The sequence below is a fragment of the Grammomys surdaster genome, unplaced genomic scaffold (assembly GCF_004785775.1).
Source record: "Grammomys surdaster isolate TR1022 unplaced genomic scaffold, NIH_TR_1.0 752, whole genome shotgun sequence".
NCBI lineage: Eukaryota > Metazoa > Chordata > Mammalia > Rodentia > Muridae > Grammomys > Grammomys surdaster.
Window position 1 is genome coordinate 274,055 of NW_021605171.1, and position 27,446 is coordinate 301,500.

Here is a 27,446-nt window from a genome sequence, read left to right on the forward strand (position 1 = left end):
CTCATGGGGCCACAAACCCTTTCAGCTCCTTCAGTCTTCACTCTAACTCCTCCATTGGGAACCCCTTCATCAGATCAATGGTTAGCAGTGAGCATCTGCCTCTGAATATGTCAGACTCTGGCAGACCTCTAAGGAGACAGCTATATCAGGCTCCTGTCAGCATCCACTTCCTGACATCCACGTCAGCGTCTACCTTTGGTGACTACACATGGGATGGATACCCAAGTGGAATGTTCTCCTGACGGCCCGTCCTTCAGTTTCTGTCCCACAATTTGCCTCCATATTTGTTCCCTTGAGTATTTTGTTACTCCTTCTAAGAAGGACTAAAACGCCCACACTTGTTTTTCCTTCTTCATGACCTTCATGTGGTCTGTGAGTTGAATCTTGGCTATTTTAAGCTTTTGGGCTAATATCCATTTATCAGTGAGTGAATACCATGTGTGTTCTTTTGTGATTGGGTTACCTCACTCAGGATGATATTTTCTAGTTTCATCCATTTGCCTAAGAATTTCTCAAATTCATTGTTTTTAATAGCTGAGTAATGCTCCATTGTGTAAATGTACCACTTTTTTTTTTTACCCATTCCTCTGTTGAAGGACGTCTGGGTTCTTTCCAGCTTCTGGCTATTATAAATAAGGCTGCTATGAACATAGTGGAGCATATGTCCTTGTTATATGTTAGGGCATCTTCTGGGTATATGCCCAGGAGTGGTATAGCTGGGTCCTCAGGTAATGCTATGTCCAATTTTCTGAGAATCCGCCAGACTGATTTCCAGAGTTGCTGTACCAGCTTGCAATTTCGCCAACAATGGAGAAGTGTTGCCCTTTCTCCACATCCTCGCCAGCATCTACTATCACCTGAGTTTTTGATCTTAGCCATTCTGACTGGTGTGAGGTGGAATCTCAGGGTTGTTTTGATTTGGATTTCCCTGATGACTAAGGATGCTGAACATTTCTTAAGGTGTTTCTCTGCCATTCGAGTTTTCTCAGCTGAGAATTGTTTGTTTAGCTCTGTACTCCATTTTTTAATAGTATTATTTGGTTGTCTGGAGTCTAATTTCTTGAGTTCTTTGCATATATTGGATAGTAGCCCTCTGTCGGATGTAGGATTGGTAAGATCTTATTCCAACCTGTTGGTTGCAGTTTTGTCAAATTCACAGTGTCCTTTTCCTTACAGAAGCTTTGTAATTTTATGAGGTGCCATTTGTAAATTCTTGCTCTTAGAGCATAAGCCATTGGTGTTCTGTTCAGGAACTTTTCCCCTGTGCCCAAGAATTTGAGGCTATTCCCCACCTTCTCTTCTATTAGTTTCAGTGTATCTGGTTTTATGTGAAGGTTCTTTATCCACTTGGACTTGTGCTTTGTATGAGGAGATAAGAATGGATCCATTTGCATTCGTCTACATGCTGACCTCCAGTTGAACCAGCACCACTTGTTGAAAATGCTGTCCTTTTTCCACTGGGTGGTTTTAGCTCCTTTGTCAAAGAGCAAGTGACCATAGGTGTGTGGGTTAATTTCTGGATCTTCAATTCTATTCCATTGATCTTCCTGCCTGTCTCTGTACCAATACCATGCAGTTTTTATCACTATTGCTCTGTAGTACAGCTTGAGGTCAGGGATGGTGATTCCCCTAGAAGTTCTTTTATTGTTGTGAATAGTTTTCGCTATCCTGCATTTTTTGTTATTCCAAATGAATTTGCAAATTGCTCTTTCTATCTCCAGAAAGAATTGATTTGGAATTTTGATGAGGATTTCATTAAATCTGTAGATTGCTTTTGGCAAGATGGCCATTTTTATTATATTAATCCTGCCAATCCATGAGCATGGGAGATCTTTCCATGTTCTGAGATCTTCTTTGATTTCTTTCTTCAGAGACTTGAAGTTCTTGTCTTACAGATCTTTCACTTGCTTGGTTAGATTCACACCAAGGTATTTTATATTATTTGTTTCTATTGTGAAGGGTGTCATTTCCCTAATTTCTTTCTCAGCTTGTTTATCCTTCGAGTCGAGGAAGGCTACTGATTTGATTGAGTTGATTTTATAACCAGCCACTTTGCTGAAGTTGTTTATCAGGTTTAGAAGTTCTCCGGTGGAATTTAGGGTCACTTAAGTATACTATCATATCATCTGCAAATAGTGAAATTTTGACTTCTTCCTTTCCTATTTGTATCCCTTTGACTTCTTTTTGTTGTCTAATTGCTCTGGCTAGGACTTCCAGTACCATATTGAATAGGTAGGGAGAGAGTGGACAGCCTTGTCTAATCCCTGATTTTATTGAAATTGCTTCAAGTTTCTCTCCATTTAGTTTTATGTTGGCTACTGGCTTGCTGTATATTGCTTTTACTATGTTTAGGTATGGGTCTTGAATTCCTGATATTTCCAATACTTTTATCATGAAGGGATGTTGAATTTTGTCAAATGTTTTCTCAGCATCTAGTGAGAAGATCATGTGGTGTTTTTCTTTGAGTTTGTTTATATATTGAATTACATTGATGGATTTCCAAACATCAAACCATCCCTGCATTCCTGAGATAAAGCCTATTAGATCATGATGAATGATTGTTTTGATGTGTTCTTGAATTCAGTTTGCTAGAATTTTATTAAGTATTTTTGCATTGATATTCATAAGGGAGATTGATCTGAAGTTCTCTTTCTTTGTTGGGTCTTTGTGAGGTTTAGGTATGAGCGTGATTGTAGCTTCATAGAACCAACTGGGTAGTGTTTCTTCTGTTTCTATTTTGTGGAATAGTTTGAAGAAAATTGGTATTAGGTCTTCCTTGAAGATCTGATAGAATTCTACACTAAACCATCTGGTTCTGCCCATTTCATCCAGATTTTCCAGTTTTGTTGAGTATAGGCCTTTGTAGTAGGATCTGATGATTTTTTTAATTTCCTCAGTTTCTGTTGTTATGTCTCCCTTTTTAGTTCTGATTTTATTAATTTGGATACTGTCTCTGTGCCCTCTGGTTAGTCTGGCTAAGGATTTATCTATCTTGTTGATTTTCTCAAAGAACTAGATCCTGGTTTTGTTGATATTTTGTATAGTTCTTTCTGTTTCTACTTGGTTGATTTCAGCCCTGAGTTTGATTATATCCTGACGTCTACTCTCTTGGGTGTATTTGCTTCTTTTTGTTCTAGAGCTTTCAGGTGTACTGTCAAGTTGTTAATGTATGCTCTCTCCAGTTTCTTTTTGTAGGCACTTAGAGCTATGAGTTTTCCTCTTAGCGCTGCTTTCATGGATTCCCACAAGTTTTGGTATGATGTGTCCTCATTTTCATTAAATTCTAAAAAGTCTTTAATTTCTTTCTTTATTTCTTCAACATTGAGTAGAGCGTTGTTCAGTTTCCACTTGCATATGGGTTTTCCATTGTTTTTGTCCTAATTAAAGACCAGCCTTAGTCCATGGTGATCTGATAGGATGCAAGGGATTATTTCAATCTTTTTGTATCTGTTGAGGCCTGTTTTGTGACCAATTACATAGTCTATTTTGAAGAGGTATCATGAGGTGCTGAGAAAAGGTATTTTTTTTTGTTTGTATTAGGATAAAATGTTCTATAGATATCAGTTAAATCCATTTGGTTCATAACTTCTGTTAGTTTCATTGTGTCTCTGTTTAGTTTCTGTTTCCATGATCGGTCCATTGTTAAGACTGGGATGTTGAAATCCCCCACTATTATTGTGTGAGGTGCAATGTGTGTCTTGAGCTTTAGTAAAGTTTCTTTTATGTGTGTGGATGTCCTTGCATTTGGAGCGTAGATATTCAGAACTGAGAGTTCATCTTGGTAGTTTTTTTCTTTGATGAGTATGAAGTGTCCTTCCTTATCTTTTTTGATAACTTTTGGTTGAAAGTCAATTTTATTTGATACTAGAATGGCTACTCCAGCTTGTTTCTTGGGACCATTTGCTTGGAAGATTGTTTTCCTTCCTTTTACTCTGAGGTAGTGTCTGTCTTTGTCACTGAGGTGCATTTCCTGTATGTAGCAAAATTCTGGGTCCTGTTTATGTATCCAGTCTGATAGTCTACGTCTTTTTATTGGAGAATTCAGTCCATTGATGTTAAGAGATATTAAGGAAAAATGATTGTTGCTTCCTGTTATTTTTTATATTAGAGGTGCAATTATCTTTGTGTAACTATCTTCTTTTGGGATTGTTGGAAGATTGCTTCCTTGCTTTTCCTGGGTTGTAGTTTCCCTCCTTGTGTTGGAATTTTCCATCAATTATCCTTTGAAGTGCTGGATTTGTGGGAAGATATTGTGTAAATTTGGTTTTGTCATGGAATATCTTGGTTTCTCCATCAATAGTGATAGAGAGTTTTGCTGGGTATAGTAGTCTGGGCTGGCACTTGTGTTCTCTTAGGGTCAATATGATATCAGTTCAGGATCTTCTGGCTTTTTTTTTTTTAATATAGTCTCTGGTGAGAAGTCTGATGTAATTCTTATAGGTCTGCCTTTATATGTTACTTGGCCTTTTTCCCTTACTGCTTTTAATATTTTTTTCCTTTGTTTTGTGTATTTGATGTTTTAATTATTATGTGACGGGAGGTATTTCTTTTCTGGTCTAGTCTATTTGGAGTTCTGTAGGCTTCTTGTATATCCACAAACATCTCTTTCTTTAGGTTAGGGATGATTTCTTCTATAATTTTGTTGAAGATATTTACTGGCCCTATAAGATGAGAATCTTCACCCTCATCTATACCTATTATCCTTAGGTATATATAATCTTGTATTACATAAGACCATGTCTCAAATTTTTTAAAAGCAAATTACACTGGAATGTTTGTATTCTTTTCAACATTAGAACCTTGTGTTTTAGGATTTTTTGTTTTTATTTCTTATAATGGGCTTCATTTACTATACTGTTAATTTACAGCATGACTTTGTAATACAACAAGCCCAGTGCACTTTCCGAAGCAACATTGATAGGTTTGCTTTTTTTTTTTTTTTTGGTGGGGGGGAGTTTCGAGACAGGGTTTCTCTATGACATTGACAGTTCTGTAGTGAACAAAAATGTCAAAAATGTCAACCTATCAAGAAGGTGAAGGAGGTGGGACATACAGAAGCTCATACAGTTACCTGTCAATATTTGAAAGGCCTTTTTCTGACACCTAACACAATATTTCCCTTGTTCAGAAAAAATGTACTATTTCCATATACTGAAAGTGATGCAGAAAGCAACACAACCCAGCACTCAAAAGAACAGCTTTCTTGGTACTAGGAGTTGGCATGGCCCTGAGACACTACCATATTCATCTTGATAACAATTTTGTTTCAGTGAATATTACTAATGCCAACTGTGGGAGGAAGAAATGATGCTCTCACACATAGTAACACACAGCAGAGTGAATTATATATACTAGCCCTATTTTCTCACAAGACCATTTTTTCCCTTCAACACAGTACAGTGCTACAGAGGAAAACAAATGTGGACATAGAAAATGTTCCTGTCTAGGTGAAATTAGCAACTGTGAAAGACCTAGGGTTTTGGTTTTTTCCACACCATATTCTGCTCAAGGACAGATTCAGTGAAAGCTGCCTGTTTTGTGCTTGCCTCTGGCCTCTCTCTCTCTCTCTCTCTCTCTCTCTCTACCTCTACCTCTACCTCTACCTCTACCTCTACCTCTACCTCTACCTCTCTCTACCTGGAGTCCTGCACTGACCTCCCTCTGAGACATTATTTCCTGCAGTTGGACCAATTTAAACTTCCATCTAGCTTATGAATGAATAAGACTCAGACTATGACTATTTGATTTGACTTTGAAAATTACTGGGGACTAACTCCTAATCTAGCTTTCTAACTGCAGTGTACCCCAGATACTTGCTGTTTCTCCTGGCCATGGAAGCTTCCTTTTTCTCTCCCTCATCCTTCTTCCTCTTTCCCTGTCTTCTCCTCTCCCACCTCTGCAAATCCCAACCAGATAACTTGAAAACCACCTACCTCTGATTCCTCCAGTAATTCGGTGTAGCCATTTTTTATTTAACCAATAGTTTTAAATTAAGGAACAAGGGTTACACAACAAAAGCTGAGTATTCACTGGCAGGCAATTAGACCTCCCAGTACAGAATTTAGCATTGTAGTACATAGCAACAGACCAGACCTCAAGAGTTTTCAGTGGCTGGAAGCTGTAGAGTGATGAGTCAGGGATAGTCTTTCATTTTGTGATTACTGACAGAATTGAAGTTTTGATATTGGCCTTAGAGGAGGCTGTGTGAAGGATGTTTACAACCCATTGGAGGTTTCATTTTATTGGAAGACACCTCATTTACTCTAAGTTTGTTAAAGGAGTTGAACTTCTCATAAATGGAATTGCTTTCTCCTGATGTTCAGGGAAAATCCATGCTTATGTTTACATCAGTGTGTAATATAGACCTAAAGTTGTCATTCATCTATATATTATATAGACTGTCTTACATGTCATAGCTTTACATTTATACATTACATTCCATCAAGACCTACCAAGTGTGCTGTGTCTCAATTTCTTATGTTTTATGTTAGGACACTGCTTCTCCTAGCACAGGAAGCACATCAGTGAGAATCTCATCAGCTTTAAGAAACAGAAAGAAGGCTGTCTCAGTTAGGGTTCCTATTGTTGTGATATAACACCATGGTCAAAAGTAACTTGGGTAGGAAAGGATTTATTTCAACTTACACTTGCACACTATACCCTATCATTAATGGAAGTTAGGGTGGGTACTCAAGGAAGGAGCTGAAATAGAATCCAGGAAAAAAAAACTGCTTATTGGCTTGTTCCCATGACTTGCGTAGCCTGCTTTTTTATACCATCCTGTGGTGGTGTTGCCCCCAATGGCCTAGGACCACCTACATTAATCATCAATCAAGAAGATGCACCACATATTTACCTACATATATTTTTTCTTTTTTAATTAAAAATGTATACAATATATTTTGATCACAATTTCCCTTCTCTCATCTCTTCCCGGATCCTCCCCACCCTTTCCATGCCTCTAGTTCAACACCTTCCTTTTCTGTCTGTTCAAGAAACAGAAAAATTTTTTTAAAAAATTAAAGGAAAAAAAAACAATGAAAAAGCACAAGAAGCACATACATATAAAACAAAACATAAAACAAGAAATCAGAAACCATAAAATAAGAGCAAAAGACCGGAAAGATTTTTTTAATGCTCAAACAAAACAATATGTGACAAAAAAATCTACATAAACACAATTGAGTTCATTTTGTGTTAGCCATTTTCTGCTGGATATGAGGCCTACCCTTATTTACCCACTGAAGGAAATGAATTTCTCCTTTGTAGACGGGTGTCAGTTGGAGATAGCTTCTTAGGTAGGGATGGAAATGGTGTCTACTTCCCACTTTCAGTATTGGAGCCCTGTCTGGCTTGAACCTGTGTTGGCCCAGTATATGGTGCCACAGTCTCTGGGATTTCTTGTGTGTATCAGTCCTGCTGTGCCTGGTTTCCTTGCTATCCTTCATCACCTCTGGCTTTACAATCTTTTACCTCCTCTTCCTCATAACTCCATTTTCCCGAAGGGATTTTGATAAAGGCATCCAGTTTAGAAAATGAGTGTTTCTAAGTCTCTCCATCTCTGCACATTATCCAGTTCTAGGTTTCTGTGTTAGGTTCCACCTATTGAAAGAGAAACGCTCTCTGATGACAGCTGTGGAAGGCACTGATCTATGGGTATATCAAATGGCATTAGGAGTCATTTTATGGTTGTGTTCCCTTAGCAAAACAGTAATGTATTATTTTCTCCTAGGTACATGGCCTATCTACTCTCAGGTTCTTGGTCAGCCGAGCACTTTTGGGCCTGGGTTCCATGGGCCTTATCAGACAGTGGCAGGTTACTCTCATAACATGTACTCCCTTGTTGCATCAGAATATCTTGCAGACAGGTCACCATTGTAGATGGCAGGGTTTGTAACTGGGTTGTTGTTTACCTTTCTCCTCTGGTACCATGCAGAATACCTTCTAGTTCCCTGACTACTAGTCAATAGGGATAAAGTCTCTAGTTAGGCACCATCTCACCTTTGCCTCATTCAATATGATGTGTGTTATCTTCAGCAATCAAACCTTACCATCAGTTTGTGGAGAGCCACAAATAACCTTGGCCTGAATTGCTTGGGAATGTTCACAGGGACCCTTTGGCCAACAACTCAATTAGATGTAACCTAGTCTTGTCACTTAAAGTTTCACTTAATGGCAAAAGATATGTAATTGGGGGCATTGTCTTCCCTGCTATTTGACTTTCTTTAGATTTATTTCATGTGTTATGAAGTTTGAGAAATGTATACATTAATAGGTTTCTGTGTAACCAGTCAAATGGCCCTTAATACTGTCTCTCTCTGCATTCCCTTCTTACTCACCTATTAAATTTCTATAGGATGAAATTTAAAGTTTGCAGTTTTTCCTATTTGGCTAGTTCCCAAATAACTGAGACAAGACCTGTTGATTTATTCAACAAGCTTTAAGCACAATACCTGAGCAAATATTCCTAACCCTCTATGCTATCTACACACACCCCGAATTACTTGCAGCTTAAATTTCCCTGGCTTTCTCTGTTCCATGGTGAACTCCCTTAGTGACTCCTGCTCATCCCCAACCTCCTAGAGACCTTCTTCCTTTTTCTGCACCTCATGGCCCTTCTTCTCCTGGACATTCACCTGCCTCCTGGCCAACTCTTTCTCCCTCACTCTTCTCCATCTACTGGCCCCTGGTGGGGATTGGAAGTCCAGGCTTTCTATCTCCTCTGTCAAGTCATTGGCTGTCAGTCTTTTATTAAGCAATCAGAGATAATTGGGAAGCATTCCTTATACCATATTGTGCAGGAGATTCTTCACTATTCATTACAGTGGCCCTGTCCAGACTATAACTAGACTTATCTCAGGCACAAAAGTTAGCATCTGAATACACAGAGTATCCCCAACACTTCTCTCTTCCTTCTTGTTTATCCTCCTGTGCCATTCTCCCTCATGTCTTTCCATAGCTATATATTCTATTTCTTCTTTCTTGGAAAGTCCTCCCCTCCTGCCAAGTCCCTTACCTTTGTGGTTATATGGATTGTAGGATGCCTACTGAAGGGTTAAAGGCCAACATCCACTTACAGGAGTATACATATTATATTGGCTGTTGGAGGTTTGGGTTTCCTCATTTTGAATAAACTTTTCTTTTCTCTAGTTTTATTTTATTTACTTTACACCCTAATCGCTGCTCCTCAACCCAATCACTCCCTCCCACAACTCCTCCTCCCCTCCCCTTCCCCATCTGAGGCCTGCCTGGCTACCCTCCCACCCTAGCACATCAAGTCTCTGCCAGCTTAGGCACATCCTCTGCCACTGAGGCCAGCCAAGGCAGCCCAGCTTAAAAAAATTATATATATATACATATATATATGTATATGTATATGTATATGTATATCATACAGATAAGCAACAACTTTTGAGATAGCCTCCACTCCAGTTGGTTGCCACCCACATGAAGACTAAGCTGTACATCTGCTACATATGTGCAGGGATCGGTCCAGCCAGTGTATACTCTTTGCAACCAGTCTCTGAGAGCCCCAAGGGTCCAGGTTAGTTGACTCTGTTGGTCTTTCCACTGAGTTCCTAATCCTCTTTGGGGCACTAAATCCTTCCCCCAACTCTGCAAGCTCCATCTACTGTTTGGCTGTGGGTCTCTGCATCAGTCTGAGTCAGCTACTGGGTGGAGCCTCTCAGAAGACAGCCATGCTAATCTCCTGTTTGCAAACATAACAAAGTATTGTTAATAGTGTCAGGGATTGGTGCTTGCCCACAGGATGAGTTGCAATATGGGACAGTTATTGGATAGCCATTCCCTCGGTCTCTGCTCCACCTCCCCGTCCTTGTATTTAGTGTAGACAAAATAAATTTTGGGTCAAAAGTTTTGTGGGTAGACTGATGTCCCCATTGCTCCACTGGGGCTCCTGTGCAGCTCCAGGAGATGGCCTCTTCAGGTTCCATATCCCCACTGCTGTGAGTTTCAGCTAAGATCACCCCCATTGACTCTTGGGAGCCTCCTCTATCCCAGGTCTCTGGAATGTCTTTGAGATGCTCTCCACCTCCCCATTTGCAGATTTCCATTCATTATTATGGCCTTACGGCCATCAGTCCTGTCCTTCCCCCTAGCTCGTGAACTCCTGAATTCCCCTCCTGAATTCCCCTCCTGATCTCCTCTCCCACCCAAATCCCTCCCTCCATCTGCCTCCTATGACTATTTTATCCCCCCTTCCAAATGAGATTCAAGCATCCTCACTTGTGCCTTCCTTCTTGTTTCACTTCTTTGGGTCTTTGGAGTGTAGCATTAGTATCCTGTATTTTATGGCTAATATCCTCTTATAAGTTAGTACGTACCATGCATGTCCTTTTGGGTCTAGGTTACCTCACTCGGGATTCTCATATTCATTCATCTGTAAAATTCATGATGTCTTTGTTTTTAATAGCCAAATAGTATTCCATTGTATAGATGTACCACATTTTCTTTATCCATTCTTCAGTTGAGAGACTTCTAGGTTTTTTCCAGTTTCTTGCTATTACAAATTAAGCTACTATGAACATAGTTGGGAAAGTGTCCCTGTAGTACAGTAGAGTATCTTTTAGAAATATGGCCAGGAGTAATATAGCTGGGTTTTGAGTTGGAACTATTTCCAGTTTTCTGAAAAACTGTCAAATTGACTTCCAAAGTGGTTGTACAAGTGGGCACTCCCACTAGCAATTGAGGAGTGTTCCCCCTGCTCCACATCCTCAACAGCATGTTCTATCTCTTGAGTTTTTTATTTTAGCCCTTCTGATTAGTGTAAGGTGGAATCTCACAGTTGTTTTGATTTTGCATTTCCCAGATGATTAAGGTCTTTGAACATTTCTTTAAGTGCTTCTTTGTCATTCGAGATTCCTCACTCAAGAATTCTTGATTTAACTCTGTTCCCATTTTTTAAGTGAATTATTTGGTTTGTTGGAATCTAATTTCGTGAGTTCCTTATAAAATTTGGATATTAGCCCTCTATCAGATGTAGGGTTGGTGAAGATCCTTTCTCAATCCGTAGGCTGCTGTTTTGTTCTATTGACAATGTCTTTTGCCTTACAGAAGCCTTTCAGTATCATGAGGTCCCATTTATCAATTGTTGATCTTAGAGCTTGAGTCACTGATGTTCTGTTCAAGAAGTTGTCTGGTGTACCAATAAGTTCACTAGTATTTCTCACTTTCTGTTCTATTAGATTTAATATATCTGGTTTTATGTTGAGGCCCTTGATCTACTTGGACTTGAGTTTGGTGCAGGGTGATAGATATGAGTCTATTTTCATTCTTCTACATGCAGACATCCAGTTAGACTAGAACTGTTGAAGAAGTTGAAGAAGCTTTCTTTTCCATTGTATGGATTTACTTTCTTTGTCAAAAACCAAGTATCCATAGGTATATGGTTTTATTTCAGGGTTGATGTGAAAACTTAAGGGTTCTTTGGAAAGTCAGTTGTGTTGAATGGTGTTTTGCTGGAGTGGACACAGGTGTGAAAGACTAAAGCAGGCTCATGAGGAACTTTTCGCTGAAGCAGACACAGGAGAGACATTCTGCTAAAACAAGCATGTGAAAGGACATGTGATGAAGGATTCTTTGCTAACAGCATACATATGCTGGTCCACCTTACATTGCATAGTTGAGCTGCATTTGTTTGGGACTCCATAGAGGGAAATGCACCAAAAAACTTCTGGTTGTATACTGTAGTTTCTTGCCACCCCAAGGACTTGGGCTGATTGGATCCAAATGCTGAGGCAAGACAAGTGGTGAGGCAGGATGTGTGCTGAGGCAAAGCATGTGGAGGACATGTGTTGTTTGTAAGGTATAAGTAGGACTCAACCAAGTAAGGGAGAGAGAGCTTGGCTTGCTGGTACAGCTAGCTGCGCAACACTTGTGAGTCTTGCATTTTTGCTGTTCTTCACTTCGCTGAGAGAGGCAAAGCAGAAGAGAGGAACCTGGTATTCCTGTTGGTCCAGCCAGGCTGAGGCCTGGCAGTCTCTGCTAGGTCGCGTCACTATTAATGCTAACCCAACTCTACCAACTCTACTGAACTGGGCTGCTGGTGTTTCTGTCAAGTGTTTGCAAGTAGATTGAGCTGCCTGTGAACTTAACTGCTGATTTCCAGACAACACAGACAGGAGTTGCTCCAAAGAACTTTTCTAAACAGGTCCACTCCCCCATCCTTTCTTTTCCACTATCTCTGGTGGGTGGTGGGCTAAAAGGGAGGTTAAAGCATTTAAGAGCCATCATTAAAAGTAAGGGTTTGAAAAAAATTAAAGTTACACAAGGTCTTCCACTCAATTTTATTGATCAACTTGTCTGTTTCTAAACCAACACTATGCAGTTTTTATTACTATTGCTCTGTAGTACTGCTTGAAGGCAGGGATGGTGATATCTCCATAAGTTCTTTTATTGTTCAAGATTATTTTAGCTATCCTACATTTTTTGTTTTTCCATATATAATTGAGAATTGTTCTGTCAAGCTCTGAGAAGAATGTTGTTGGAATTTTGATGGAATTGTATTGAATCTGTAGATTGCTTTTAGTAAGTTAGCCATTTCCACTATGTTAATCCTACTGACCCATGAGGGTGGAAGATTTTTCCATCTTCTGATACCTTTTTCAATTTCTTTCTTCAGCAACTTTAAGTTCTTATCATATAGGTCTTTGACTTGCTTGGTTAGAATTACACCAAGATATTTTATATTATTTGTGGCTATTGTGAAAGGTGTTATTTCCCTAATTTCTTTCTCGGTCAATTTATATAAAGGAGGTCATTTATATAAAGGAGGGCTACTGATTTTTTTGTTGAGTTGTGTTTCCAGCCACTTTGCTTAAGGTGTTTATCAGCTGTAGGACTTCTCTGATAGAATTTGGGGGCTGGCTTATATATACTATCATATCATCTGGAAATAGAGATACTTTGCCTTCTTCTTTTTTCAATTTGTATCTCCCTGATCTCCTTTAGTTTTTTTATTGTTCCAGCTAGAACTTCAAGTACTACATTGAATACACAGGCAGAGAGTGTACAGCCTTGTCTTGTCCCAGATTTTAGTGGAATTGCTTTAATTTTCTCTTTGTTTAGTTTGATATTGGCTATTGGCTTACTGTACATGGATTTTATTATGTTTAAGTATGCACCTTGTATAACTGATCTTTCTAAGACTTTTAACATGAAAGGGTGTTGGGTTTTGTCAAAGGCTTTTTCAGCATCTAATGAGATTATTGTGTGATTGTTTTTCTTTCAGTTATTTTATATGATGGATTACATTGATGAATTTTCTTATATTGAACCATACCTGCATATTTGGTATGACACCTACTTGATCATGGTAAAGGATATTTTTGGTATGATTCTGGATTCAGTTTGTGAGTATTTTATTGAGTATTTTTGCATCAATGTCCATAAGAGAAATTGGTCTGAAATTCTCTTTCTTTGTTGAGTCTTTGTGTAGTTTAGGTATCAGGGTAACTATGACTTCATAGAATGAGTTTGGTTGATCAAGCCAACTCACCCAATTGACAGGGTCTTGAGGGAAGGAATAAATATTAAAGGGGAAAAAATACAATTAGACAAGAGTATAGTATATTTGACTCCTGCAAATGCTGAAGTGGTTTCTTTTTTTTTTTTCCAATCTGTTCTTATTTCATTCTAGATACATGCAAAAAATAGGGTCATTTCTAAGGCATAAACAAAGGAATCAAGGAACAAACAAAGCATAAACAAAGGTCCCATAGTCACTGTATTCAGGGACTTATCAAGATGATCAAGATACAAGAAATACATTTCTCAGCTATATTCTTCTTGAGTCTACTTCCTTGTTTTTGCCCAATATCAAATATTCTTGCCAATTTTCTAGAAGTAGCTCCAAAAGCTCTCTACATCTCCCCCTTTTTTTATTTTATAAACAAGATTTCATCTGTCTTAGGTTGTTCTGACAAGAATGCCTTCCTTATCTGTCACTGAAAATGCATTACTCAAGGTAATCCACTTCTGTCTTAGGTTAGTGAGGCTCTGTGCAGAATCTTACTGTCACTGACTACCACCAGCCTGTTAAACTACTGGCTTTCTTTGGCCATCCATTTTAAGTTCCAAGCCATGTATTTTGGCCACCAACATATTGATGTTGTAAAAGGCAAGTTTTATCAAAATGGGCAAGAATAAAAGTATTCCTAGGAAAAGAAGGGCCAAAATGATTGAACTATATAAGCCATTCTTGAAGCTTTACCAAGATGGAAATACTGACCTTAAGCCATTAATAATTTTATAAGCAGAATCCACAGCATCAAAACTCAATGGAGCAGCATTCTTTAAATTCATAGTCTTGGTATACAAAGTTAAAATATCCAGTGAGGTGTTAGAATTATGCCAAATACCTTGCAAGTGTCCTTGAAATTTCTCCCAATTATAGTGACTGTCGTTTTAAATTTTAGAAGTGACACAAATCCATTGGTATTTAGAGCGACACTCGAGATGGCTTCTTACTCTTAAACTCTGTACCTTCTCTCCAATAATTTGAATAGTATTATAAAGAGCATCAATTATTTGTTCCAAATGACTGTTCAAATCACTTTGAATATTCAGAGCATTAGTAATGGTTTTTGGAGTGTTGTTTGTTTGTTTGTTTGTTTGTTTGTTTTGTTGGGGTTTTTTTGCTGAATGATTAACAAAAGTGGCTGTCTTAATTTCTTGTGTCAAAACAATTGCAGTCGTGCTGGCTATTAATGTAATCAAAGCTGTTATACCTGCAATAATCAAGCCCACTACCCTCTTTCTTCTTCTTAAATCTTGACTTACTTCTTTCAATATTTGTAGGCTTTTTTTGAATACCAAGGTCCTGTTTTAGTCACAGGCAATAAAACAAAAGCTAGTTGATAGACAACCACAACAAACATGCCAGATTTCGATACATTAACACAATTAGAAAGTGTATAATCAATACAATTTACATTAAATACCATAGAAGAAACAAAAGTAATTTTTACATGACCAATTAATAAAAGATTAGGAATCTTAACAGATGCACTAACAGTTGTTTGGAATACAAATTGTCGCAATTTTGTCTATTTCTAATGTAACTCTATAGAGAACTGTAGCTAACTTCCAAATATGCCATTGAAAATAACCTGACTCAGACTGCCAAAGACCTATGAACATCTCCTTTTGTCCAATGTTTGACTAATTCCCAGCACAATCAATAACTCACATATTATTGGAAATATTAAACCACATCCCTCAATGTTGACTATATAACATTCTTTCCATCTAACAGTTTTGTTAAATGCTAGGTCCATATTCTCTGTGAGTTCAGATCATCAAGGTTGTATCTCATGAGGATCAAGGGCAGACTCCTCATAACATTTAGGCATGCCCACCTCTATGCTTTGAGTTAGAGTTTATGAAACATTTCTCTCCAAATTTGAGTGAACACATAAATATACCCATCATTCATACTATTCGTCACAAAGTAAACAGAAATCCCATCACCAAATACTTTGAAAGTCATGATCTTCAAGGAGATCTAAGAAGTTGAATATTATTTCTGTCACAAGAATCTCTGGTCTGGACCACACTGCTGGATGGGGGATCAGGAACATAGGCTCAGTAGACCTCAGTGCACACAGGAACTATCATCATCATCAGAAAGGGAATCAGTAAGAACGTGGGATTGTTTCATTTGTTTCACCAGCCTTTCTGGCAGCCACTGAGCTCCATTTTCCTCCTATCAAAGACGCAAACATAATCTTTTCCCCATATAAGTACAGGGTCGGGCCCATGCCATTGGCTTGTAATAGAATCCTTTCATTTCACTAAAGCATATGTAGTGGAAGTGTGAGGGTGCCAAAAATGCTCAGCAGCTGTTTGTCCATGAATATCCAAATTTAAAATAAAAAGCATGATTTGAATAGTTTTGTAGTGTAAGAGATATAATTCCCTCTTTTTTATTTTATGAAGATGTTGTTTTAAAGTTGTGTTTCATTCCACAATACCTTGTCCTTGAGGAGTATAAGGAATCCCAGTAGTATGGGTAATATTAAATTGTCAACAGAACGTCTCAAATACGCAGCTGCAATAGCCAGTTCCATTATCTGTTTTAATCTGATTTGGAACATCTAGCACAGAGAAACAACATAGGCAATGAGTAATTACATTTTTAATTACTTCTCCAGTTAAAGCAGTTACAACAAGAAAGCCTGAGAAGGTATCAATAGTCACATGTTTTAATTTTCTAAAATCAGAAATATGAGTAACATCTACTTGCAATAATTGATTAGGTATGAGTCCTTGAGGATTGACACCATTATGTGGTACAGGAAAAAACTGAGGACACTGAAGACAAATCTTTACAATTCGAGGTGCACAATTGTGCACCAAAATACCAAATTGTTGTCTCAAGCTATTACTATTTTGATCATTTAAAGAATGAGATTGTTTAGCTAATTGTTCCTGTGTAAGGACTATAAACTGCCTGTTAAACAAGTCTGCTGTGGCATTGCCCTCAGTAAGAAGTCCAGGCAATCCAGTGTGAGCTCTTAAATGTCCTATAAAGTAAGTAAGTGTACCTTCTCTTAAATTGAATTGTATTTGCATAAATAATTGCAAATTTTGAGAATTAGCAGTATCTAAAAAAGGAACAGTTTCAAGCAATTATAAACCAAGTATTTTTGCTAAATTCCTTAGAAGCAGCACCAGAAGCTCTCCACATTTGGAAGCATTCCTTCTGTTTCCATTTTGTGGAATGGTTTGAGGAGAATTGGTATAGCTCTTCTTTGAAGGTGTGATAGAATTCTGAACTAAAGCCATCTGTCCCTGGGCTTTTTTTGGTTGGAAGACTTTTAATGGCTGCTTATATTTCCTTAGGACTATAGGGTTTTTAAATAGTTTTCCTGATCTTGATTTAACTTTGGTAATTGGTATCCATCTATAAAAATCATCCATTTCATTAAAATCTTCTAATTTTGTGGAATACCTGCTTTTGAAGTAGGACGAATGATCCTTTGAGTTTCCTCAATGTCTCTTATGTCTTCCTTTTCATTTCTGATTTTGTTTACTTGAATATTGTCTGTCTTTTGGTTAGTTTGGTTAATGGCTTGTCTAACATGTTGATTTTCTCAAAAAAAAAAAAAACAGTTGTTGGTTTCACTGATTCTTTGTATTGTTTTCCTTATCTCTCACTGATTAATTTCATCCCTGAATTTTTTTATTTTATTTTTTATTAGTAACTTTTTTAAAATGTTAATCAAAGGCTTTATAAGTTTGGTAATGCTCAATAACAAGATGCCCATACAATCAGAAGTGTAACCAAATACCCAACCTAGATATACCAACTATCTTTGACTGGTGGAGACACATGTACATCCGCCTCCATGTTCACCTCCCCCCTCTCTGTTTACCTCTCTCTCTCTCTCCCTCTCCCTCTCCCTCTCTCTCTCTCTCTCTCTCTCTCTCTCTCTCTCTCTCTCTCTCAATCTCGCACATCTCCTAGCTCCTACTCTCCTTCACCTCCTCCTTTCCTTACTCCTCCCACCTTAGCTCCTCCTACATATTCCTGTTAAGATAAAACTTTTCTCTCAAAATACAATTAGAGCATAACTATACCAATTTGTATCAGTAGGTACAAGATAGACCTAATACCCAGTGCATCATTTTGTTGACTAACCAGAACCTCTGTCATCTCTCCTAACTAAAAGACTTAGTTCTGAACCTGGCTTTTTTCTTGGCTTTAGAATGAACGTCAGCTGAAAACCATCCTCTCAAATCTTTTCTCTCAAAATAAATAGCCAGGATTGGCTATGAGACTATAAGTCTTCAAACCTGTCAGAAATCCAGAATGACTGAATTAACAGAAATTATGGGAAGCACAAAGCATAGCTTCTAAAACTTAGTCAATTTATAGAGACCACTGAACACCTGGACAGTCCCTATACTACAAAACACTGGAGCATCCAATCTTCAGCCGTCGGGACAAGGATCATCTGACAGACCTAGTGATGCAGAATTATTAAGGACTGATTACTCTGTCTTGGCAGATACAATCAGTTGACTATTCTGCAAGTGTGTCCTTTTCAGGACAGTAATTTGTCTGTAGATGAAAAGAGGCAATTCTTGCCTAGTGGCTGCCTCACCACAACTGGAGTAACCCCAGAGATGCTCAGTTTCTTCTTAGAATCCAAGACAGGAAGCTGTCAGGAGCAGACAGGTCTCCAATCAAAATGTTTGTAACGTAATTCTGTGGCCTTCTGACGTTTTGAAAACCAGCTATCCATGTAAGGCAATCTGGACTGTGGTCTGTTAACTCCTCTCAGCTCTTTCTAAATAAAATATAGAAAACACCCTAACAATAAACTCAGAGCCATGAATTTGCTATAGGCCCTTAACTCACAGGCTAATCATCTGAAATCAGTTTAAAAAGTTAAAGAAGGACTGGGCCTAAGCCTTGTATTCCTAAATGTGTTATATAGGCACAATGCCTATGAGAGTAGCAATATTAATCTCACTTCTATATCAATAAGAAACTTGTACCAATGAAAATCAAAGTAAATTTTGTACCATTTAAGAAATTATAACTTCAGCTTAATAATGATTATACAGATTTCTACCAATACGTTATGGCTATGCAATAAATCTTAGCTATTCCTCCCTGTTCCAACAAAACCACTACTTTTCCCTAGAAAGACAGCCCAATATTAACCACCTCAGTCCCCAAGCCCAGGGAATAGGGGTGCCGACTTTTCATTAACTTCTTCAAGCTGATTACGGGTGTTGAGATATTAAAAGAGGGGCAGGGGGAAGAGTAAATTGATAAGCCTCTGATGTCTGTGTCTTCACTGCATTCAGCTGAGATTCCAGTACATCAGAGGTTCAAGCAGGTCTGCTCAGCTTGCTTGATGAGTAGATACACCAAGGTTGTGTATTCTGCAATATGCAATTCTCAAAACAAATTTTGGTATCAAGATATTTTTTGTTTGAATTCTGGAATCTAGTCTTCTGGTGGCCTGTCTCTATCATATCTAATCCATATTATTCTGGGAGTTTCAATGAGGGTGTGCTCCCACCATCCTCCCATTCCCGCCTCCCTGCTCTCAAATTCCCCAACACTAGGGAATCCAAACTATTGGGTAACAAGGTCTTCCACTTCCACTGAAGCCTGACAAGGCCACCCTCAACTTCCTGTACAGGTGGAGCCATGAGTCCCTCCCTTTGTGTTCTCAGGCTGGAGGCTTTAGAATGGCTACTCCAGCTTGTTTCTTAGGACTATTTGCTTGAAAATTTGTTTTCCAGCCTTTTACTCTCAGGCAATGTCTGTCTTTGTCACTGAGGTGGGTTTCCTATATGCAGCAAAATGCTGGACCCTGTTTACATATCCAGTCCATTAGCCTATGTCTTTTTATTGAGGAATTGAGTCCATTGATGTTAAGAGATATTAAGGAAAAGTGATTGTTGCTTCCTGTTATTTTTGTTATTAGAGGTGGAATTATCTTCGTGTGGCTATCTTCTTTTGGATTTGTTGGAAGAGGATTACTTTCTTGCTCCGTGTAGGGTATAATTTCCCTCCCTGTATTGTAGCTTTCCCACTAATATCCTTTGTAATGCCAGGTTTGTGGAAAGATATTGTGTAAATTTGGTTTTGTCATGGAATATCTTGGTTTCTCCATCTATGGTAATTGAGAGTTTTGCTGGGTATAGTAGCCTGGGCTGGCATTTATGTTGTCTTAGGGTCTGTATGATGTCACTCCTGGATCTTCTGGCTTTTATAGTCTCTGGTGAGAATTCTCGTGTAATTCTGATAGGTCTATCTTTATATGTTACTTGGCCTTTTTCCCTTACTGCTTTTAATATTCTTTCTTTGTTTTGTGTATTTGGTGTTCTGATTATTATGTGACGGGAGGAATTTCTTTTCTGGTCTAGTCTACTAGGGGTTCTGTAGGCTTCTTGCATGTTTATGGACTTCTCATTCTTTAGGTTAGGGAAGTTTTCTTCTATAATTTTGCTGAAGATATTTATTGGCCCTTTAAGTTGGGAATCTTCACTCTCATCTATACCAATTATTCTTAGGTTTGGTCTTCTCATTGTGTCCTGGGTTTCCTGGATGTTTTATGTTAAGAACTTTTTGCATTTTGCATTTTCTTTGACAGCTGTGTCAATATTTTCTTTGGTATCTTCTGCACATGAGATTCTCTCTTCTGTCTGTTGTATTTTGTTGATGATACTTGCATCTATGACTCCTGATTTTTTTCCTAGGTTTTCTATCTCCAGTGTAGTCTCCCTTTGTGATTTCTTTATTGTTTCTACTTCCATTTTTTAGATCCTGGATGAATTTGTTCAATTCCTTCATCTGTTTGGTTTTGTTCTCTTGTAATTCTTTAAGGGATTTTTGTGTTTCCTCTTTAAGGGCTTCTACCCATTTACCTGTGTTCTCCTGAAATTCTTTAAGAGTGTTATTTATGTCCTTCTTAAAGTCCTCTATCATCATCATTAGAAGTGATTTTAAATCTGAATCTTGCTTTCCTGGTGATATGGGGAATTCAGGACTTTCTAGTGTGGGAGAACTAGGTTCTAATGATGCAGAGTACTCTGGGTTGCTGATGCTTATGTTCTTGTGCTTGCCTTTTGCCATCTGGATCACCTTAGTGCTACCTGCCCTATCTCTTACTGGAGCCTGTCTTTTCCTATTATCTTGGTTATTTCAGAACTGTGTGGGGTGGGTATTACTACTGAGGTTAGAGCTGGGGCCTAAGATCTGCTCAGTGCTCAGGTCCAGACCGGAAGGAACCAGTGCTCTGTGCCAGGAGTGAATTCCTGGGTCCTAGTGAGTCCCAGTTACTCCCCGTTTGGTGGGGGGGGGGGTTGTTGCTGTCTCCTTACCTAAGATACTGCCCAGGTTAGAGTTCCTGGGAGGCCCACTTCCTCTGGGTTTTGTGAGATTGTGTGCAAAGCTGCCACCAAGGATCTGCTCGGTGCTTGGGCCCACACTGGAAGGCTCATCCCTGAATTTGATTAGTTTTTAACCTTTTACTCCTTTTTCCTAGAGCTTTCAGGTGGACTTTTAGTTTATTGATATGAGAAATTATTTTTTAGTTTCTTTATGGAAGCACTTAGTTCTATGAACTTTTCTTTCAGCACTGCTTTCACTGTGTCCCAAAAATTTGGGTATATTGTGCTTTCATTTTCATTGAATTCTAGACATTCTTTAATTTCTTTCTTATTTCTCTATTGACCCAGAGATCATTGAGAAGAGAACTGTTCAGTTTCCAAGAGTGTGTAGACTTCCTGGTCTTTCTGTTGTTGTTGAAGTCCAGCTTTAATCCATGGTGGTCTGATACAATACAAGGCATTATTTGTTGTAGCTCTTGAAACTTGCTTTGTGACCTACTATATGGTCAATTTTGGAGAAAGATTCATGAGGTGCTGAGAAGGATATATATTCTTTTGCATTTGGTTGAAATATTCTATAGATGTCTGTTAGGTCCATTTGATTCATAATGTCTGTTAGTTTCATTATTTCTCTCTTTAGTTTTCATCCGGATGACCTTTTAGTTGTTGAGAATGGAGTGCTGAAGCCTCCCACCATTAATGTCTCTGCTTCAAGGTGTGATTTAGGCTTTAATAATGTTTAGCAATGTTTTTTCTACAAATTCAGGTGCCCTTGTGTTTGGGCCATAGCTATTCAGAATTAAGATATCATCTTGGTAGGTTTTTCCTTTGATGAGTATGGTGTCCTTCTGTGTCTCTTTTGATTAATTTTGGTTGAAAGTCTATTTTATTAGATATTAGAATGGCAGCAACAGATTGTTTCTTTTGGTTGGAAAAAAATTTCCAACCCTTTACTCTAAGATAATGTTTATCTTTATTGCTGAGGTGTGTTTCTTCTATGCAATAGAATAATGGATCCTGTTTTCACATCCATTCTGTTAGCCTGTGTCTTTTTATTGGGGAACTGAGTCCATTGATGTTGAGAGATATTAATTAACCAATGATTGCTTTGCTAATTCCCATTATTGTAATGTTGGTGGTATTAGTGTGTGTGTGTGTGTGTGTGTGTGTGTGTGTGTGCTTCTCTTATTTTTGTTGGTATGGAATTACTTCTTTTCTTTGTTTCCTTGAATGTAGTTATTCTTCTTGGGTTGGAGTTTTCTTTCTATTATTTTCTGTAGGGCTGAATGTGTGAATAGATATTGTTTGAATTTGGATTTATTTGTTTTGAAATATCTTGTTTTCTCCATCTATGATGATTAAGAGTTTTGCTGGGTCTAGGTTGGCATCTGTAGTTTCTTTTTTAAAGGTTGCAAGATATCTGTCCAGGCTCTTCTAGCTTTTAGAGTCTATGTTGAGAAGTTGGATGACCAACTTCAATGATAGACTTTTGTATGTTACCTGGCCTTTTCCCCTTTCTTATTTTAATATTTTTCTTTATTCTGTAAATTTTGTGTTTTCATTATTATATGGCAGGGGAATTTTGTTGGTTTTTTAGGGGGGAGGGTTCGGTCTAATTGGTGTTCTACGAGCTCCTTGTATGTTTATAGGTAACTCTTTCTTTTTGTTGAGGAAGTTTTTTTCCAAAATTTTATTGAAAATATTTTCTGGGCCTTGGAGCTGGGACTTTTAAACTTCTGTTCCTATTGTTCTTAGGTTAAGTCTTTTAATGGTACCTCAGATTTCCTAAATGCTTTGGGGCAGGAACTTTTTAGATTTAACATTTTCTTTAACTGATGTATCAATGTCTTCTATTGTATCTTCTATACCTAAGATTCTGTCTTCCATCACCTATATTCTATTGTTGATGTGTGCATCTGTTGTTCCTGTTTTCTTCCCTAGGTTTTCCATCTCCAGAATTCCCTCAGTTTGTGTTCTCTTTATTGCTTTTATTTATACTTTCAGGTCTTGCACAGTTTTATTTATTTCCTTTATCTGTTTAATCGGATTTAAGGGATTTATTCATTTCTTCTTTAAAGATCTCTATCATATCTACAAGTAAGGTCATTTTCTTGTGCTTGGATTGTGTTAGGATATCCAGGGCTTGTTGTAGTAGGATAGCTGTGCCCTGGATGTGTCATATTGCACTGGCTTTTGTTGATTGTGTTCTCTTGAGGGCCATTAGCCATTTGAGTGTGTTTGGTCTCTGGATTTTCCTGTTGTAGTAGGTATGGGGTGGGGGGGGGGAGTAACCCCTCAATGTTCGTGGTATGGCAGGCCTCTTCTGTGTACCCTTGGGCTGTATGGTTCCTGATCAGCAGGACTGATGAAGTTGGGCCAAGAGGTGGTGGGAGAATGGAAGTGTGCCAAGAATATGCAGACTGCTCAGGACAGCTTGCGGTGCCCCAGAGGACTCAGTGGGCAGGGAAGATGGGTGAGGGAAGGGAGTCTAACATGTATGGTTCAGGATCCACAGGTCCAATGAAGGATGGGAGAATGAAGTCCACTGAGGATTCCTAGATGAACTTTCCTAACTCCCTCCATTAACCAGTGAAATTTGTAATTTCATTTTTTAGCATCTGAATAATAATTCCATTGTGTAAATGGACCACATTTTTTTTATTCATTCTTCACTTGACAGACATCTAGGCCATTTTCAATTTCAGGCTACTATGAATAGAGCACATGGATAAGCAAGTGTCTCTGTAGTAGGGTGTAGGGTTCTTTGTGTGCATGCCCAAGTTTAATATAGACGAATCTCAAGGTAGATCTTTTCCTAGCTTCCTGAGAAATTGTGGCTGTGCAAGTTTCACTCCCATTGGCAATGAATACGTGTTCGCCTTTTCCCACATCCTCACCAACATGAGCTGTATAATAGGAACATTTTCTCAGTTAAGAGTCTCTCTTTCCAGCACGAAATAGGTCAGTGAAGGCCCTAAGAAAAATCAGAGAGAGAAAGACAGATGAATGCTAGTACAAGAATTGGTTTTCAGCCTCTCCAAGGTTGTCAACCCTATTTCCTTCCATCTTGGGACCATTATTTGGGTTCTTTTTGCTTTTTTCTGCTGGTCCCTGGCCAGCGAACTAACTCTGTGATACAACAGATAAATAATGTGGTAGCAAAACCTATTCAGATACATTATCATAAGTTAGCTATGGAGGACCACGAGACTCAAGATGAGGTTGTTATTTTATACAGGGTGTTTCCAAAACCCATCTCCACCCAACCTAAAAGGGGGAACTTCTGCCCCTAGACCAAGCAAAGAGGGGCCACCCAGAACCCCCTCTGACAGGCGATCTGAATTCTTGCTTAGGCTTCGAGGCTAAGCACTGCAAGGGAATATAAATAAAAGATAAAAATATCTCTCTGGGTTCCCTGAGGGACAAACCTGACTGCATAGGGGTTGATGTCAAAAGTATCCCCTCTCCAGGAAAAAGACATCGGGACGGGTATGGCCCTCATGCCTCACTGGACAACGACAGGGGGACTGGAGCCATTACAAGGTCTCCTTCAAGTACTGGAGGTCAGGCTTCTATCCCCACATTCGCAAGATTAGAATTGCCACAGCCCTTCTATACTTAGAGAAGGGAAGAGATGTCAGGGTCAGCCCTGCTTATACACTGAAGGCCTAAAATCACCCATAGGCCTAAAATCAGCAATAGGCCTGTCATACATGTATACTAACACCAAGTCTTAGGTCTCAGTGGAAAAACATTGAAATAAATGGCTATAAGCTAATATAAACAGGCAGCTTTTGTGGAAATTTACAAGCCTGAGTAGTCATTGACCTTGGAAATAGGTAGCCTGGGCAGACAATAACAACTTAGATAAGGACAAGCGAGTCATAGGCAGAGTCATAGTGACTTGTCCCCTGAACCTCACCCAGCTGATATCCGGTTCTGATGATATCTGTATTCCCCCTGAACACACACCATGCTCCAGTGTCATTCCCTTCCCCCACATCCTGCCTTTCTGTGTTTATAACCCCTGAGTGAATGAATTATGATTTGAGAAAAAATAAATTATTTAAAAAAAATCTCTCTTTCCAAATGACTCTACCCTGCATCAAACTGACATACAAATAATCAGAACAGTTTACCCCAGCCAACTTCATAGACACTCTACTATTAAACCATAACCTCCTCCTTCTTGCTCATCCCTGTTATCTCATTATTCATATTATAATATAAAACTTTAAAAAAATCTCACAGTCTTTGTAAATTCAAACACTTAAATGTTAAGGTTTTTAAAATATCTAAGGTCTCTCTAAAATTCCAAAATCTCTTAATTATGGTTTCCTGAAAAAATCAAATATAAGTTTAATATTTTCTTATTCCAAGAGGGATAAGTCAGGGCACAGTCACAGTCAGATCAAAGCAAAACCAAAATCCATCAGTGTGAAGCTCATTGTCATGTTTCTGTGACTTACAGTCTTCTTGTCTGTTTTGTCACACACAAACAGTATCTTATAGGCTCAATCTGACTTCATTACACAGATCCTGCCTTTGTCATTATACCACGGTACTAGCATCTCCAAAATGTTGGAGTCTCTACTGAAGCTGAACTGCACCTTCTGGGCTTTCTTTGGGGAATCTCATCCTGCCATTTTGTGCCAAGCCTCAGCAGCCTGAACACAATGAGATACCCAGCCCAATCTTACCCTCTGCTCATCCCCAAGGTGACTCACTGAGATGAAAGACAGAAAGTGGGTATGATTCTTTAATTTTCTAGTTTTACAGTCTTAACAATATGAGGAAACAATAATGCTTGAGCTGTTCTGGAAGATTGTGGTTCTGCTAGTTTCTGAATGTGCTTAACATGAATGAATTTGTCTTTTACAAGGAGAACAAGAGTTGCATTCTGGAATTGACAACTCATGGCACACACTGTTAGAGAATGCTGGTTGGCACTTATCTTTTTGTTGATGTGGCTGTTGATTAAAGCAAATATAGGTAAGATATAACCTAGTCTGTCAAAGAAATTGCAGTTTAAATTCTGAGGTACAAACAACTCACGAATTGTGGTAAGTGTTCTAAGTAGATTTTGTAGTCAGTCTTTTACCATTTAATGGATAAACCTGGCTTTGTAGTATTACCTTATTTAGTTTGATAATTAATATAAATACATAATCATGCATTTACTCTTAAGAAACTTGCCTATGAAACATGAAGCATAACGGATGCATGTTTTATATTAAGGTGCACTTTAGAACCAGAAGACTTGCAGGTAAAAGCACTTGCCGTGCAAATCTAACCACTTGAATTTGATCCTGTAAACCCACATACTCTAACCTCCATAAAATTTCTGTGGCACATGTGCACACACATAAATAATAAATAAAATTAAAATCTAATTCCTGAAGCCCCATTTCAGCCTCCCAAGTACTTGGATTATAGAACCATACCTGGGTTCTGATTTTCATCCATAACTCCAATTCAAAACACTCCTGAGCCTTTTGAGTATTTATATTTCTTATAAAATGATGTTGCCAGCTATACATAATACAAATGATATATTAAGAGAAGAAAATATTTCTAGATATGCTTCTAAATTCTTGTAAAATTGTCTTTTTCTTAATATATTTATTAAAATAAGCATTTTAAATCACAAAGGTGATGGTAAACATGTGATTTATTCTGGGAAGCTCTCCTTAAATGGTTTGGTATAAAAATGCTATGAAAGCAAAAAGGAGGAGGGGGGATGGGATAGGGGGTTCTAGGGATGGGAAATGGGGAAAGGGAATGACATCTGAAATGTAAATAAATAAAATATCTAATAAAAAAGTGGTTTGGTATGAAATCCACATCTGAAAAGGTCCCAGAAGAGATTTGGAACTGCATTCCAGAATGTTCTTTCAATGCTGTTTTCTTCCTACTTTCCTCTTGTGATTATAATTATAGCATGGATGTTTTGAGAAGAACATATATTTAATTAAAATATACTTCAGTATGACTGTCTCCCATTCTCCAGCATCACCAATGCTACTGGAGCAATGTACATTATTAGTAGTTCTATAATCTGATGAGTTTTAATTTTACCCTGCTTGGGGGATTGAACAAACTTTCCCTCTAAAATAGATGTCCTCTTTCCAGCTGAGTTTTGCATTTGTCTCTTCCTACAGATGTGTGTAAGCTTGGCACCGTGACTGTCCAGCCTGCCCCCGTGATCCCACTTGGATCAGCTGCCAATATTTCCTGCTCTTTGAATCCCAAACAACGCTGTTCAAATCATCCCAGTTCTAACAAATTAACCCTCTTAAAGTTTGTCAATGATGTCCATGTCGAAAATCTCCATGGCAAAAAAGTCCATGACCACTCTGGTCACTCCTCCACATTTCAAGTCACCAACCTGTCCCTTGGTATGACCTTGTTTGTCTGCAAGCTAAACTGTAGCAACTCTCAAAAGATGCAACCAGTACCAGTGTGTGGGGTGGAGATCTCAGTTGGTGGTGAGCATTCCTTTCTGAACTCTTAGGAAGTGTCTGTGTGTGTGTGTGTGTGTGTGTGTGTGTGTGTGTGTGTGTGTGTGT

The 27,446-nt window shown here is 38.4% G+C and overlaps 1 protein-coding gene across 5 annotated transcripts in view; it reads left to right on the forward strand.

Moving 5' to 3' along the window:
• The window catches only part of Il12rb2 (interleukin 12 receptor subunit beta 2), a 100,264-nt gene that overhangs the window by 7,040 nt on the left and 65,778 nt on the right, over nt 1-27,446 (forward strand). For 3 of the 5 annotated variants that reach the window (XM_028782437.1, XM_028782441.1, XM_028782439.1), the window contains exons 2-4: nt 25,414-25,626; nt 25,760-25,869; nt 27,039-27,365. In XM_028782437.1, coding sequence (XP_028638270.1) covers nt 25,794-25,869; nt 27,039-27,365 — 403 coding nt within the window. In that variant the 5' untranslated portion in view covers nt 25,414-25,626; nt 25,760-25,793. The remainder of the gene's footprint in view (nt 1-25,413; nt 25,627-25,759; nt 25,870-27,038; nt 27,366-27,446) is intronic. The other 2 variants (XM_028782440.1, XM_028782438.1) reach the window with 2 other exon arrangements.